The 17,931-nt window shown below is 40.7% G+C and overlaps 1 protein-coding gene across 1 annotated transcript; it reads right to left on the minus strand.

Annotated features, from left to right (window-relative positions):
- Positions 1 to 455: 455 nt before the first annotated feature.
- LOC115177011 (sodium-dependent neutral amino acid transporter B(0)AT1-like) lies at positions 456 to 17,445 on the minus strand. The gene is made up of 12 exons (XM_029737455.1): positions 16,915 to 17,445; positions 16,536 to 16,676; positions 16,312 to 16,449; positions 15,983 to 16,164; positions 9,734 to 9,844; positions 9,429 to 9,541; positions 2,360 to 2,488; positions 2,126 to 2,282; positions 1,757 to 1,961; positions 1,507 to 1,666; positions 1,116 to 1,278; positions 456 to 935 (listed from the first exon to the last, which is right to left on the minus strand). The coding sequence occupies exons 1-12, from the start codon at positions 17,114 to 17,116 to the stop codon at positions 687 to 689; spliced, it is 1,950 nt and encodes a 649-aa protein (XP_029593315.1). The 5' UTR covers positions 17,117 to 17,445; the 3' UTR covers positions 456 to 686.
- Positions 17,446 to 17,931: the final 486 nt, after the last annotated feature.

Consider the following 17,931-nt stretch of genomic DNA (forward strand, 5'->3'; position numbering starts at 1 on the left):
AGTAAATTATCTGGAATATTTATTAGCCCAAAGTCGCAAGACCAGAACTACACACTGAATGGTAATCCCCGAGTACTATACTATAACAAGACCAGAACTACACACTGAATGGTAATCCCCGAGGACTATACTATTACAAGACCAGAACTACACACTGAATGGTAATCCCCGAGGACTATACTATAAAAAGACCAGAACTACACACTGAATGGTAATCCCCGAGGACTATACTATAACAAGACCAGAACTACACACTGAATGGTAATCCCCGAGGACTATACTATAACAAGACCAGAACTACACACTGAATGGTAATCCCCGAGGACTATACTATAACAAGACCAGAACTACACACTGAATGGTAATCCCCGAGGACTATACTATAACAAGACCAGAACTACACACTGAATGGTAATCCCCGAGGACTATACTATAAAAAGAACATAACAAGAACAAGGGATATAATTTAGTTTAATGTTGACTTTTCAGCACAAAAATTACAACAATGTGTCAATCAATGTAAGCTTTAATGGCTTTTCTGCCATACCTCATTCCATTCAACCTTGTAGTGTAAAACTTGTAGTGTAAAACTATCAAACGTATCTACTCCTTTCAGCTATCAGTGGCATGAATTAAACAAATGGAGGCCTGTCATGAAAACAACAATGGGACTAGTGATTTGATCACTATCTTCCATCTGCTGTCTCTGGGATGTCTGGTTTGTTCTTGGTAGCCTCATCCGTCAGGTGAACTTGTTTTGCAATAGTGTTTAAGTCATCTTGTTTAAACTCATTATCCTTCTTGCAGCAGCGGTTCCTCAAACATTTGTAAACAGCCGTAAGAGGTACAGAAAGACCTGGGATTCCTGCCAGGATGAAGATTATAGCAAAGATCCAGGTTGGATATTCCTTCTCCTCCAATGTAGGGAAGTTGTCCTGTGAAGAAACAGTAATAACCTTGTTAAGTGTGTTTATAGGCTACTGATGCCACTGTCTAGTGAGATCTTTTCAAACACCCAATAGAGAACATGTGAATACAAGTTGATTTACTATTAGCAAGTGGAAATCTCTTAATTCGTAACTAATTTGGCCACTGACAACAAAGTGAAACTTTACCGATTCAGGGTTCCAGGCTTTGTACATGGGTGTTTCTTGGACTTTCGTGATAAAGTAGAACACAAAGATGACAAACATGATGGCGGGGCTGACAAATCTCCATGTAATCTGCCAGAAGAGGTTGGGCTTGTGGCCGATCATGAACTCAATATCATCGTTGAACCTGTTAGAATAACATACATAGTCAACATTCATTAGTGCCCAGACTCTAATGAATCTATGGTGAATGTAAGGACCATGTTAATCAACAGAATTTGGTTTCTATACTAACCTGTCAATGCCACAGTGTAACGTAACCCCCAACATCTCACTGAATTAATGTATTACTCACCTTTCAATACCACAGATGTACAGAACATCGACCATCTCACAGAATGAATTTATTACTCACCTATCAATACCATAGAGGTACACAACCCCGACCATCTCACAGAATGCAATGATCAGCAGAGGAATGGACCCGCCATAGCTGTCAAAGAGGGACAGCCAGTAGTTCCCTGAGCCTTGGACAAATATCAGTCCAACAATGCAGCAGAGGACACATGTTATCCCTGTAACAGAAGAAGAAGATAAAGATATTTAACAAAGGGATCTCCATCCTTCAAATGGTGTAAGGGACATATGTCTTTGTCTCATCTCACCAGCGATGGCTTCTTTGGGCCAACTCTTGGGGAAAACCCCCAGGTCCTGAAGTGGTACCAGAACTCCTTCGATATTGCCAAACATGGAGGACAGGCCGAGACAGAAGAGCATGATGAAGAACAAGACTGACCAAACAGGAGATACAGGCATCTTAGTGATGGCCTCTGTGAACACGATAAAGGCCAGACCAGTTCCTTCAACCCCCTGTAGCAACACAAGGAGAGAATGAATCAGAAGCCTAGCAACTAAGATATATTTACAGTAAGCCTCATATACTCCACTTGTGTTGTATCCATCTCACCAAACCTTATACAAATATTGGTAACACTTTACATTCAGGTACCCTTTTATAAAAATGATTGAATCACCTCACTAAGGAAAGAATTCAAGTCACAGGTCTTCAAGTTGAGCCCCTGAATGACTTCTGGATATGTTCCATTGAGATTATGAAGAACCTGATCATAGTTGCTTTCAGTGACGTTGCCCTCTGGGAGATCAAATGTATTCAGGAGTGTCAGGATATTTCTGCAAAAACATTTATTTAGAGGGTTGTTCATATCTTCATGCAACAACTCTAGTTTAATTCTAGTATAGGTACATACCCAGTAATACAGTCATCAAACTTCTCTGTGGCTCGGAAACCAATGATGGTGTAAATGACTGTTGCAGCGTAGACAGCAGTGGCTCCGTTCACGATAGAGATGATGACTGCATCTTGTTCACAGTTATTACTGGAAAGATAGAACACATTAAAGGACCAATCTGGAATGGCTGTTCACAGTTAATACTGGAAAGATAGAACACATTAAAGCAGCGGTCCCCAACCCCCGGGCCGCGGACCGGTACCGGTCCGTGGGTCATTTGGTACCGGGCCACAGAGAAAGAATAAATAACTTACATTATTTCCATTTTATTTATTATCTAGCTAGCAAAATGAGTAAAAAACCAACGTCTTTGGAAAGTTTCTTTGCGAAGTGGAAAAGGCCCAGTGAGGAGACAGAAGAAGAGCCTACGACTTCCAAGAAAAAGAAAGCTGCATTTAACCTGTCTGGGCTAGGGGGCAGTATTTTCACGGCCGGATGAAAAACGTACCCAATTTAAACAGGTTACTACTCTGGCCCAGAAACTAGAATATGCATATTATTAGTAGATTTGGATAGAAAACACTCTGAAGTTTCTAAAACTGTTTGAATGGTGTCTGTGAGTATAGCATAACTCATATGGCAGGCAAAAACCTGAGAAAATTCCAAGCAGGAAGTGGAAAGTCTGAGAATTGTAGTTCTTCTTTTGAATCTCTATCGAAACTACAGTGTCTGTGGGGACGTTGCACTTCCTAAGGCTTCCATTGGCTGTCTAAAGCCTTCAGAAAGTGGTTTGAGCATTCTCCTGTCACTGGGCAGAGTATAGGAGCTCATTCACTGAGTGGTCTGCCTGGCAATAAAGGGATTGGATATGCTCGCACCCGCGAGCGCGCCCCTCCTTCTTTTTCTTCTTGAATGAATATGCTTTTGTCCGGTTGGAATATTATCGCAATTTTACGTGAAAAATACCATAAAGATTGATTTAAACAGCGTTTGACATGCTTCTAAGTACGATAATGGAACATTTTGACTTTTCATCTCTTGTTCCGCGATCGCGCGTTATGCCTTTGGATAAGTGATCTGTACGCACAAACAAAACGGAGGTATTTGTACATAAATATGGATTATTTCGAACAAAAACAATCTTTCTTGTGGAAGTAGCAGCCCTGGGAGTGCATTCTGACGAAGATCAGCAAAGGTAAGAGAATATTTCTAATACTAATTCTGAGTTTAGGTTGCCCGAACTTGGCGGGTGTCTGAATAGCTATGTATTCAGAATATTGAAAAATGTGCTTTCTCCATAAAGCTATTTTAAAATCTGACACAGCGGTTACCTCCAGGAGTAGTCCATCTATAATTCTTTAAATAATTGTTATATATTTTGTCAACGTTTATGATGAGTATTTTTGTAAATTGATGTGCACATTCACCGGACATTTTGGTGGGAATACATTTTCTGAACATCACGCGCCAATGTAAAATGCTGTTTTTGGATATAAATATGAACTTTATCGAACAAAATATACATGTATTGTGTAACATAATGTCCTAGGAGTGTCATCTGATGAAGATCGTCAAAGGTTAGTGCTTCATTTAGCTGTTTTTTGGGTTTTATTGACACATGTCCTTTCTTGGAAAATGGCTGTGTGATTATTTTTGTCTATGTACTCTCCTAACATAATCTAATGTTTTGCTTTCGCTGTAAAGCCTTTTTGAAATCAGACAATGTGGTTACATCAAGGAGAAGTGTATCTTTAAAATGGTGTAAAATAGTTGTATGTTTGAGAAAGTTGAATTGTGACATTTTGTTGTTTTTGTATTTGCCGCCCTGATATTTCACTGGCGGTGTCCCGCAGGTGGGACGCTAGCGTCCCACGTAGCCCATAGAAATTAACAGACAATACCAGGAGTCCTACTTAAAATATGGATTTATCGCGACAGGTGATTCCCACGCACCAAGCCCGCTCTGCATAATATGCGGCAACCGGCTCTCTAATGAGGCAATGAAGCCTTCAAAACTGCTTCGCCACTTGGAGACCAAGCACCCTGCATTAAAAGACAAGCCTTCGGAGTATTTTGAAAGAAAAAAGCATGAACAAGAAGGACAGAAGCAATTACTGAGGGCCACCACATCAACAAATGCGAGTGCACTGAGAGCATCATACTTGGTGGCTAATCGTATTGCTAAGGCTAAGAAGCCATTCACAACTGATGAAGAATTGATCCTGCCCACCACTAAAGACATTTGCCGTGGACTTCTAGGAGAGGCTGCGGTTAAAAAGATAGCACAGGTGCCTATTTCGGCTACCACCGTCACTCGGCGCATTGAGGAAATAGCAGAGGACATTGAGACACAATTGTTGGAGAGGATTAATACATCACCGTGGTACGCACTCCAGGTTGACGAGTTTACAGATCTTGACAACAAGGCAATACTACTTGTTTATGTGCGATATCTTTATCAGGAGGATGTGCATGAGGATATGTTATGTGAACTATCGTTGCCAACCAAAACCACAGCCGCAGAAGTATTCAAGTCGCTGGATGATTATATATCAGGAAAACTGAAATGGTCCTTTTGTGTCGGCATATGCACAGATGGAGCTGCTGCCATGACCGGACGGCTGTCTGGTTTAACTACTCGGATTAAGGAGGTTGCACCTGAATGTGAGTCTACGCATTGTGTCATTCACAGGGAAATGCTGGCTAGCCAAAAAATACCACCGGAACTTAACAGCGTATTGAATGATGTCGTTAAAGTTATTAACCACATCAAAGCACACGCCCTTAACTCGCGCCTGTTCGAGCAGCTTTGTGAGGAGATGAACGCGGAGCACAGACACCTTCTCTTATACACTGAAATAAGATGGTTATCCCGAGGGAGATCGCTGGCCAGAGTGTTTGAATTACGAGAGCCGCTGCAGAGATATCTCTCAGAAAAAAAGTCACCGCTGGCAGCACATTTCAGTGACGAGGAATGGGTCGCAAAACTCGCTTACTTGTGCGACATATTCAACCTGCTCAATGAACTCAATCGGTCACTTCTGGGGAAAATGACAACTGTCTTCAAGTTGGCAGATAAAGTAGCTGCATTTAAAGCCGAACTGGATTTGTGGGGACGGCGCATGAACAGAGGTATATTTGACATGTTTCAAACAGTCGCGGGGATTTTGGAAGAGACTGAGCCCGAGCCTTCATTGTCCCAGCTGGTGCACAATCACCTGTCTTTGCTTTTAAAAGAGTTTGAGCGCTACTTCCCAACCACAAAAGACCCACGAACTGCCAAGGAATGGATCCGTGACCCATTTGTCAACAAACCAGATGAATCCAGCATGTCTATGCAAGAAGAAGATCAACTGTTGGAGATCGCAAATGACGGCGGCCTTAAAAGTATGTTCGAGACAACAACTCTGCCGGTGTTCTGGATTAAAGTCACGGCAGAATACCCTGAGATCGCCACAACAGCACTGAAAACCCTGTTGCCATTTCCGACATCCTATTTGTGTGAAGCGGGATTTTCTGCAGTGACAGCAACCAAAACAAAATTACGGAGTAGACTGGACATAAGCAACACACTTCAGGTGTCATTGTCTCCCATTACCCCTAGATGGGACCGTCTCGTTGCAGAGAAACAAGCTCAGGGCTCCCACTGATTTAGCGTTATGGTGAGTTGTATTTTTCATGCACTTTATATTTGTTTTTGTGTTGTATCTTATTTTTAAGGCATGTTTAAACATTACCATAGTGTCACGGTTGTCGTCGGTAATGGAGGACCAAAACGCAGCAGGTATGTGTACGCTCATCTTGACATTTATTTACTCAAAATGAACATACAAAAATAACAAAACGAAACGAACGACGAAACAGTCTTGAAAGGCTCACTCAGCAAAACAAGAAACACATAAACATAGACCACAACTCAAAACCCTGAAATAATAAATCAAACGCCCTCCTAACTAACACACCACCCTGAACCACATAAAACAAATACCCTCTGCCATGTCCTGACCAAACTACAATAACAATTAACCCTTATACTGGCCAGGACGTGACACATAGCGACCAGAGTGTGTTAGGGGGCAGAGAGGATGTTACGAGGACGCTGCTAATTAAGTTGCATACGAGTACACAGTGGATTCACGTTTATTATTATATTAAAAAAATACCACAGTTTTTATGCCGGTCGTATCATTTTATTTTGTGTATTTATTTATCTGACATTAAACCGGTCCGTGGCCCAAAAAAGGTTGGGGACCACTGCATTAAAGGACCAATCTGGAATGGCTGTTCACAGTTATTACTGGAAAGATAGAACACATTAAAGGACCAATCTGGAATGGCTGTTCACAGTTATTACTGGAAAGATAGAACACATTAAGAATCCAGCCATCAGAATCCAGCCATAAAGTTTGAATCTAGTTCAACTGTCGTACCCCATCAGAATCCAGCCATAAGGTTTGAATCTAGTTCAACTGTCGTACCCCATCAGAATCCAGCTATAAGGTTTGAATCTAGTTCAACTGTCGTACCCCATCAGAATCCAGCCATAAGGTTTGAATCTAGTTCAACTGTCGTACCCCATCAGAATCCAGCTATAAGGTTTGAATCTAGTTCAACTGTCGTACCCCATCAGAATCCAGCTATAAGATTTGAATCTAGTTCAACTGTCGTACCCCATCAGAATCCAGCCATAAGGTTTGAATCTAGTTCAACTGTTGTACCCCATCAGAATCCAGCCATAAGGAATTAATCTAGTTCAACTGTCGTACCCCATCAGAATCCAGCCATAAGGTTTGAATCTAGTTCAACTGTCATACCCCATCAGTATCCAGCCATAAGGTTTGAATCTAGTTCAACTGTCGTACCCCATCAGTATCCAGCCATAAGATTTCAATCTAGTTCAACTGTCGTACCCCATCAGAATCCAGCCATAAGGCTTGAATCTAGTTCAACTGTCGTACCCCATCAGAATCCAGCTATGTTTGAATCTAGTTCAACTGTCGTACCCCATCAGAATCCAGCCATAAGGAATGAATCTAGTTCAACTGTCGTACCCCATCAGAATCCAGCCATAAGGAATGAATCTAGTTCAACTGTCATACTCCATTAATATCCAGCCATAAAGTTTGAATCTAGTTCAACTGTCGTACCCCATCAGAATCCAGCCATAAGATTTTAATCTAGTTCAACTGTCGTACCCCATCAGAATCCAGCCATAAGGTTTGAATCTAGTTCAACTGTCGTACCCCATCAGAATCCAGCTATAAGGTTTGAATCTAGTTTAACTGTCGTACCCCATCAGAATCCAGCTATAAGGTTTGAATCTAGTTCAACTGTCGTACCCCATCAGAATCCAGCCATAAGGTTTGAATCTAGTTCAACTGTTGTACCCCATCAGAATCCAGCCATAAGGAATTAATCTAGTTCAACTGTCGTACCCCATCAGAATCCAGCCATAAGGTTTGAATCTAGTTCAACTGTCGTACCCCATCAGTATCCAGCCATAAGGTTTGAATCTAGTTCAACTGTCGTACCCCATCAGTATCCAGCCATAAGATTTCAATCTAGTTCAACTGTCGTACCCCATCAGAATCCAGCCATAAGGCTTGAATCTAGTTCAACTGTCGTACCCCATCAGAATCCAGCTATGTTTGAATCTAGTTCAACTGTCGTACCCCATCAGAATCCAGCCATAAGGAATGAATCTAGTTCAACTGTCGTACCCCATCAGAATCCAGCCATAAGGAATGAATCTAGTTCAACTGTCATACTCCATTAATATCCAGCCATAAAGTTTGAATCTAGTTCAACTGTCGTACCCCATCAGAATCCAGCCATAAGATTTTAATCTAGTTCAACTGTCGTACCCCATCAGAATCCAGCCATAAGATTTTAATCTAGTTCAACTGTCGTACCCCATCAGAATCCAGCCATAAGGTTTGAATCTAGTTCAACTGTCGTACCCCATCAGAATCCAGCCATAAGGAATTCATCTAGTTCAACTGTCGTACCCCATCAGTATCCAGCCATAAGGATGGAATCTAGTTCAACTTTCGTACCCCATCAGAATCCAGCCATAAGGAATTAATCTAGTTCAACTGTCGTACCCCATCAGTATCCAGCCATAAGGATGGAATCTAGTTCAACTTTCGTACCCCATCAGAATCCAGCCATAAGGAATTAATCTAGTTCAACTGTCGTACCCCATCAGTATCCAGCCATAAGGATGGAATCTAGTTCAACTGTCGTACCCCATCAGTATCCAGCCATAAGGATGGAATCTAGTTCAACTTTCGTACCCCATCAGAATCCAGCCATAAGGAATTAATCTAGTTCAACTGTCGTACCCCATCAGTATCCAGCCATAAGGATGGAATCTAGTTCAACTGTCGTACCCCATCAGTATCCAGCCATAAGGATGGAATCTAGTTCAACTGTCGCACCCCATCAGTATCCAGCCATAAGGATGGAATCTAGTTCAACTGTCGTACCCCATCAGTGTCCAGCCATAAGGATGGAATCTAGTTCAACTGTCGTACCCCATCAGTGTCCAGCCATAAGGATGGAATCTAGTTCAACTGTCGTACCCCATCAGTGTCCAGCCATAAGGATGGAATCTAGTTCAACTGTCGTACCCCATCAGTGTCCAGCCATAAGGATGGAATCTAGTTCAACTGTCGTACCCCATCAGTGTCCAGCCATAAGGATGGAATCTAGTTCAACTGTCGCACCCCATCAGTATCCAGCCATAAGGATGGAATCTAGTTCAACTGTCGTACCCCATCAGTGTCCAGCCATAAGGATGGAATCTAGTTCAACTGTCGTACCCCATCAGAAACCGGCCATAAGGGCTGAATCTAAACTAGATATATTGCAGCATAACTTTAACTTTTGCATAAATCTTGGCTGCATTAATGTCAATAAAATATTTTACGATGAAAGTTAAGCGTGCTCACTTTGAGGTAGGACTGGGTCCTAAGCTTGCAGTGGTTATGTACAAGTTATGATATGTCTTGAATTGATTTAATGTCTCAACTGGGTTGTGAACAACAAGTCATTTAGTAGTTATTAGCAAGCAGTATGGACTTACTGCACTGAGTTGTAGCTGGAGAAAGACAGAAGACCTCCAAAGGCCAAAGAGAATGAATAGAAAACCTGGGCACCCGCATCAAGCCAAGTAGTTGGGTTCATTAGTTCATTCATCTGGAGAAACACAAACCCAGAGAAAAGTTGTTAGGCGTGTCGTTTTGATTCATACTACCTCATATATTAACGCTAGCTAAAAGGCCTTAGATGCACTCTACGTGGATCTGGATCTGTGGCTGAACTTGGAATATTATATACTTAGAATAAATACTTTTGTTCGATGACGGGATAGTAATGTAAACTACTCACATCTGGGGTGAAGAGGAACTTCACTCCATTCAAAGAGCCTTTCAAGGTCAAGCCTCTGATCAGAAAGATGGTCAGCACCACATAAGGTAATGTTGAGGTGATATACACAGCCTAATGGGAGGAGACCACAGGGTAATGTTGAGGTGATATACACAGCCTAATGGGAGGAAACCACAGGGTAATGTTGAGGTGATATACACAGCCTAATGGGAGGAGACCACAGGGTAATGTTGAGGTGATATACACAGCCTAATGGGAGGAGACCACAGGGTAATGTTGCGGTGATATACACAGCCTAATGGGAGGAAACCACAGGGTAATGTTGCGGTGATATACACAGCCTAATGGGAGGAGACCACAGGTTAATGTTGAGGTGATATACACAGCCTAATGGGAGCAGACCACAGGGTAATGTTGCGGTGATATACACAGCCTAATGGGAGGAGACCACAGGGTAATGTTGCGGTGATATACACAGCCTAATGGGAGGAGACCACAGGGTAATGTTGCGGTGATATACACAGCCTAATGGGAGGAGACCACAGGGTAATGTTGAGGTGATATACACAGCCTAATGGGAGGAAACCACAGGGTAATGTTGCGGTGATATACACAGCCTAATGGGAGGAGACCACAGGGTAATGTTGAGGTGATATACACAGCCTAATGGGAGGAGACCACAGGGTAATGTTGCGGTGATATACACAGCCTAATGGGAGGAGACCACAGGGTAATGTTGAGGTGATATACACAGCCTAATGGGAGGAGACCACAGGGTAATGTTGCGGTGATATACACAGCCTAATGGGAGGAGACCACAGGGTAATGTTGAGGTGATATACACAGCCTAATGCGAGGAGACCACAGGGTAATGTTGAGGTGATATACACAGCCTAATGGGAGGAGACCACAGGGTAATGTTGAGGTGATATACACAGCCTAATGGGAGGAGACCACAGGGTAATGTTGCGGTGATATACACAGCCTAATGGGAGGAGACCACAGGGTAATGTTGAGGTGATATACACAGCCTAATGGGAGGAGACCACAGGGTAATATTGAGGTGATATACACAGTCTAATGGGAGGAGAGCGGGATGTTGTTATGAAATTGGACAGTTACTGTTTTGTGTACTATTATAGCAAATATACTAACATCGACTTATTAGTATATGTCAAAATAGTGACATACACTATCAGTCAAAAGTTTTAGAACACCTACTCATTCAAGGGTTTACTATTTTCTACATTGTAGAATAATAGTGAAGACATCAAAACTAAATAACACATATGGAATCATGTAGTATCCAAAAAAGTGTTAAACAAATCAAAATATATTTTATATTTGAGATTCTTCAAATAGCCACTGTTTGCCTTGATGACAGCTTTTACACACTCTTGGCATTCTCTCTTTTCCAACAGTCTTGAAGGAGTTCCCACATATGCTGAGCACTTGTTGGCTGTTTTTCCTTCACTCCGCGGTATGACTCATCCCAAACCATCTCAATTTGGTTGAGATCGGGGGATTGTTGGAGGCCAGGTCATCTGATGAAGCACTCCATCACTCTCCTTATTGGTCAAATAGCTCTTACACAGCCTGGAGGTGTGTTGGGTCATTGTCCTGTTGAAAAACAAATGATAGTCCCACTAAGCCCAAACCAGATCGGATGGTGTATCGCTACAGAACGCTGTGGTTAGCCATACTCGTTAAATGTGTCTTGAATTGTAAATAAATCACAGACAGTGCCACCAGCAAAGCACCCCCACACCATAACACCTCCTCCTCCATGCTTTACGGTAGGAAATACACATCCGAAGATCATCCGTTCCCCCACACCGCGTCTCACAAAGACACAGCGGTTGGAACCAAATATCACCAATTTGGACTCCAGACCAAAGGACAGATATCCACCAGTCTAATGTCCATTGCTCGTGTTTCTTGGCCCAAGCAAGTCTCTTCTTATTATTGGTGTCCTTTAGTAGTGGTTTCTTTGCAGCAGTTCAACATGAAGGCCTGATTCACACAGTCTCATCTGAACAGTTGATGTTGAGATGTGTCTGTTACTTGAACTCTGTGAAGCATTTATTTGGGCTGTAATTTCTGAGGCTGGTAAACTCTAATGAACTTATCCTCTGCAGCAGAGGTAACTCTGGGTCTTCCATTCCTGTGGCGTTCCTCATGAGAGCCAGTTTCTTCATAGCGCTTGATGGTTTTTGCGACTGCACATGAAGAAACTTTCAAAGTTCTTGACATTTTCCTGATTGACTGACCTTCATGTCTTAAAAAGTAATGATGGACTGTTGTTTCTCTTTGCTTATTTGAGCTGTTCTTGTCATAATATGGACTTCGTTTTTTAACAAATAGGGCTCTCTTCAGATCTGCTCAAACGCATTAACCTCTACGGGATTGGTGTCCCCACCGCTGGATGGTTGAGCTAACGTAGGCTAATGTGATTAGCATGAAGTTGTAAGTAATAAAAAAAAATCCCACAACATAGACGTATCTGATATCGGCAAAAAGCATCAATTCTTGTTTATCTAACTGCTCTGTCCAATTTACAGTAGCTATTATAGTGAAAGTATGCCGTGCTATTGTTTGATGAGAGTGCACAATGATGAACATTTGGGTAGTCTTGATACTACATTTTGAACAGATATGCAATGGTTCATTGGATAAGTCTAAAACTTGGCACATAATCTGCTGCCATCTAGTGGCCAACATCTAAATTGCAGCTGGGCTGGAATAATACATTATGGCCTTTCTCTTGCCTTTCAAAGATGATGGTACAAAAACAAAACAAAAACGCATGTTTTTTTCTTTGTATTATCTTTTACCAAATCTAATGTGTTGTATTCACCTACATTAATTCGCATTTCCACAAACTTTAAAGTGTTTCCTTTCAAATGGTATCAAGAATATTCATATCCTTGCTTCAGGTCCTGCTACAGGCAGTTAGATTTGGGTATGTCATTTTAGGCAAAACATTTTGTTTTAAAGGGTCAGATCCTTAAGAGGTTATAAGAAGGAAAGAAATTCCACAAATTCACTTTTAACAAGGCACACCTGTTAATTGTAATGCATTCCAGGTGACTATCTCATGAAGCTGGTTGATAGAATGCAAAGAGTGTGCAAAGCTGTCATCGAGGCAAGGGGTGGCTATTTGAAGAATCTCAAATGTAAAATATATTTTGATTTCTTTAACACTTTTTTGGTTACTACATGATTTCATATGTGTTATTTCTTAGTGTTGATGTCTTCACTATTCTTCACTATTCTACAATGTAGAAATTAGTAAAAATAAAGAAAAACCTTTGAATGAGTAGGTGTTCTAAAACTTTTGACTGGTAGTGTGTAACTATTGTAAATATGTTACGCAAGCTGACATTAGTTAAATATATGTCACTATGGATACATAAAATAATCACATATTACGATTGCAGTTTAATGTCACAGAAGCTGAGATATATGAGTTACAGTGTATGTCATTAGAGTGATATACTACTGATATGTCATTAGGGTGATATACTACTGATATGTCATTAGAGTGATATACTACTGATATGTCATTAGAGTGATATACTACTGATATGTCATTAGAGTGATATACTACTGATATGTCATTAGGGTGATATACTACTGATATGTCATTAGAGTGATATACTACTGATATGTCATTAGGGTGATATACTACTGATATGTCATTAGAGTGATATACTACTGATATGTCATTAGGGTGATATACTACTGATATGTCACCATTTCAGACCTAGGATAACTATCATTTTAACTATGCTTTGTGGAAAGTAATTCTGGGGTAACAAATAGTTACTTTGGAGGTGACTACAACAATTTGAATATAGATTTAATTTTTTTACTATTTGAATACAGATCTCAGGAAGTGACTATTTTTCTGAAACTATTGGATTGGCTGCCTTCAACTGGCAGGGCTGTATCTAGAACTGCATGTTGAAGATAGAAATAGAATGAATAGACAACACACAATGCCCTATACTATTCCAATTTATCTGACAGTCATATATTTGATCTACATGATACATTTCTATTTGAACATTTTGTAAATGAAAATTCTCTTGTATGTCCATTGCCCCAGGTGCACATAATCAAGTAAAACCAAATATATCAATGATATTTTGTACAGATAAGTATAAATAAGTTGTGATGCTCAACTACTGTATGGCTCCTTCAACATGCTACTGAAAAGGTCGAAAGCTGCCATTCATTTTAGGACACCTGAAAATACCGCAGAGTAATTCAAAGCCATTTGCAAACATTACTAACAGCAAGTTGAATGCTTAGCAAAAACAACTTCGAACCTCTTTGTCCATCTGAGGGCAAGTGTTCTTGTCAAACACACACTATACCATCTTAAAGGGATAGTTTACTCAGAATGCAAACTAACATGATTTTCCACCTACCTTGTCTATAATTGGGACATTTAGTTTCCTTTCGACACTTAATGCCCGTACTTTGTTACTGTTAGCTTCTCAGTAACACTTAACATTAAACTGTTCTTGTACCTGTGTAATAAACTTTAATTACTTTTGGAACAACATTTTATTAGCATGTTGTTACACAATACTTTGTCAATTGCACTTTAATCGCATAGCAATGACCTGAGTGTTTTTGTAACTGCTGTACACAAGAGGAATTGTGACTGTTCCTTATTCCACTTATGTAATAACTCCATTATTATTCAATTATAAATCAACTGCCAAAGTCAAATTTAACAACAATGTTCTTGTTGTAATAATGACAAAGTTACTACACAAGTATAAGAACTTAATGTCATGTGTTACTGTCAGCATGTGTTACCTTATGTCTCACTCATTATGAAAATATATTTGTTAGTTTGAAGCTGCAAATGTGGTCTACTCTAATGTTGAGGTGATTCCTTGTCCCTCGTGTATTTCATTCTAGGTTAAGGCTAAATTACGACTCATATCTAAGAGCCCTACAAACCACATGCTTATAATAAAATATTTTGACTAATTCAACTAACTGGTTTATTTTTGGGATTCTTCATCAAATATTTGACAGCCGTATATTCAAATACCTTCAAATATTATTTGGTTTTCTGAGAGGTATTCAAAATACTACATTTGTTTGTCTTTTAGCTGAAACTCTATATAAACTATATTTGTCTACCTCGAGTGTTTGAAAAGTTGGTATTTTCAAATAAAGTACAAACTACAACAATTTTCTGTCCAGGTTTGCACCATGGTGACATTCACTGTATATACAGTATATAATACAATATGCAATACAAATATATAAAATACGTTAAAATTAGAACGTGAACACTGTCTACAACTGTTTACACTGTCGAAGTGGTGTCAGAAAGGTCAACAAAGCTGTTATTAAAAACAGCTGGGTCATTTGAGTGCTATGGTAACATGCTTTATTGCATCAATATATAAACTGAACAAAAATATAAACTCAGCATGTAAAGGGCTGGTCCCATATTTCATGAGCTGAAATAAAAGATCCCAGAAATGTTCCAAATGCACAAAAAGCTTATTTCTCTCAAATTCTGTGCATACATTTGTTTACATCCCTGTTAGTGAGCATTTCTCCGTTGCCAAGATAATCCATCCACCTGACAGGTGTGGCATATCAAGAAGCTGATTAAACAGCATGATCATTACACAGGCACACCTTGTGCTGGGGACAATAAAAGGCCACTCTAAAATGTGCAGCTTTGTCACAATGCCACAGATGTCTCAAGTTTTGAGGGAGCGTACAATTGGCATGCTGACTGTAGGAATGGCCACCAAAGCAGTTGCCAGAGAGTTGAATGTTAATTTCTCTACCATAAGCCACTATGTCATTTTAGAGAATATGGCAGTATGCCCAATCGGCTTAACATACGTGTAATTGGCTGGGCCTGTGCCTGGCTCTCAAGTGGCTGCGCCCCTGCCCAGTCATGTGAAATCCATAGATTTAGGGCCTAATGAATTTATTTCAATTAATTGATTTCCTTATATGAACTATAACGCAGTAAAATTGTTGAAATTGTTGCATGCTGCATTTATATTTTCATTCAGTATAGTAAAATAAATCATTCTGTAATTTTTTGTATATGGCTATAATATCATAAAAAGGAAACATTGATTCAGTGCTTCAAAAACCAAATGCCTATAAACATAACCTTGATAATTTTGACATTGACAGCTGCTGCTGCTGCTTTAGTATTATAAAGTGATTTGCTGTCCAGAGGTTATGCCGTACCTTCCCAGTAGTCTCAATGCCTCGACTTATGCAGATAAACAGCAACGCCCAGGCAGACACATGGCATAGGACCATCCACCACTGTAGCCCACCTGTGTTGTCTATGTCTGGGGTGGTGTTCAGGGTCTCTCTGTACCAATAGTAATCCACTGGAGAGCTTCTTTCACACTCTGACACCAGCCCTGGGTAAAGTTCATTTCATTCATTCACATGGCAAAATACAATAGAATGAAGCAATTGAAGACAGAGTTACAGGAAATGAAATAAGGGGTGTGTATAAGGTTAATACTTTTCCATCGTTATAGCTTAGCTATCTATGGATGCCTTACCTGTCATGTTGGCATTGACTGGACATTGGCTCCAAGGCAGCGGATCTTGGAAGGAGTTAAAGAAGTACCACATCACCCAGGCCATGATGGTGTTGTAGTACAGGCTGACCAGAAAGGACACACACATGGATCCAATGCCTATGGAACACAACACAACACCGTGGCCCAATAAGATTTGGTCTATTTTTACCCATGTCTAAATTCCTATGGAGTGTTTTGCTTACCAATGCCAGTCAAGTATGGATGGATGGCAGACCAGACACCTACACTGCCTTTCCTTAGACGTTGACCAATAGCAAACTCCAGATGGAGCAGGGGAACACCTTCTAGAACCAGTAGGATCAGGAAAGGAATCATGAATGCACCTGAGAACAGAACAAGAAGCAGGGTGGAGGAGAGGTTATCTATTGCTGTTGTATGTACATAAAGAAACACAGGGTTGCAAAATTACAGTAACTTTCCCAAAATGTCTGTATTTCCTGCTTATTCCCCTTTGTATTAAGGGAATCTTCAAACCAGGATTTCTGGAAGACCCATCAATTATTGTAAAGTTACCGGTATTCTGAAACCCTACTCCTCAACAACACATTCAACAACACCTACCTCCCCCATGGCTCTGGCAAAGGTACGGGAAGCGCCAGACGTTCCCCAGTCCCACACAGAACCCTACGATAGTCAGCATGTACTGGGCCTTGTTGTCCCATTTGGGTCTGTCCCCAGCCTCCTCATTCTCCAGCTTTTCCAGTTCCTCATAGGAAGGGATCCTTTCTTCCAGGCCTTGGTTGGGTACCTGTAAACACCTCATGGTTCCTTCCACGCAGATGGACAGGCTCAATGCAAATGGAAAATATTACTACTTTCTATGGAGTCCAATGTATGTGTAATCTGTCCACTGTTCAAAGGAGGCTATTTATAAGGGCAAACTGTTCCCGATTATAATCAATGTCTTGGATGGATGTGAGGCGCATTGCACACGCCTACAACCCCATTCCGTATGCCTCATGCTAGTACACCATGGTAATATATAGTCATTGGTCTCTGATAACGATCTCTATGACTCTTTTATGAGTGGTATCAATTCCAATGAAGGTTCAACATTCAACACTATTATTTGTATCTAATATACTGTTGGGTTCTTCTCTATAGAGTAGAACTAACTCCAATTAGATGGTGGTTGTGATGGTGAGGATCATTATGTTATTGTTGGTTACTGTACAGAGTACTTTAGCTGTTTTATCTGTGTTATTCATGGGGATTCTCTGTATCCACAAAGTTTTGATTTGATCATGGCATAAGAATTATTATAAACTGGGTGGTTCGAGCCCTGAATGCTGATTGGCTCAAAGCCGTGGTATATCAGAACATTGCTTTTTACCGCATTGCAAGGTGCCTAAGAACAACCCTTAGCCGTGGAATATTGGCCAAATACCACACCCCCTCGGGCCTTATTGCTGAAATTTACCATCTGCACACTTATCTCAAGAGGGCAGCCTCCCAACTCACCCATGTGGACTCTGTACAGCACATCCATGGTCAGACCAGTCACTACCATCTATTGGCTCTCAGGCTTGACAGCAGTATCCATTCATATTGAAATGGCATCATATTAGAATCAATCGT

The sequence above is a fragment of the Salmo trutta genome, chromosome 37 (assembly GCF_901001165.1).
Source record: "Salmo trutta chromosome 37, fSalTru1.1, whole genome shotgun sequence".
In the NCBI taxonomy this organism is placed as follows: domain Eukaryota; kingdom Metazoa; phylum Chordata; class Actinopteri; order Salmoniformes; family Salmonidae; genus Salmo; species Salmo trutta.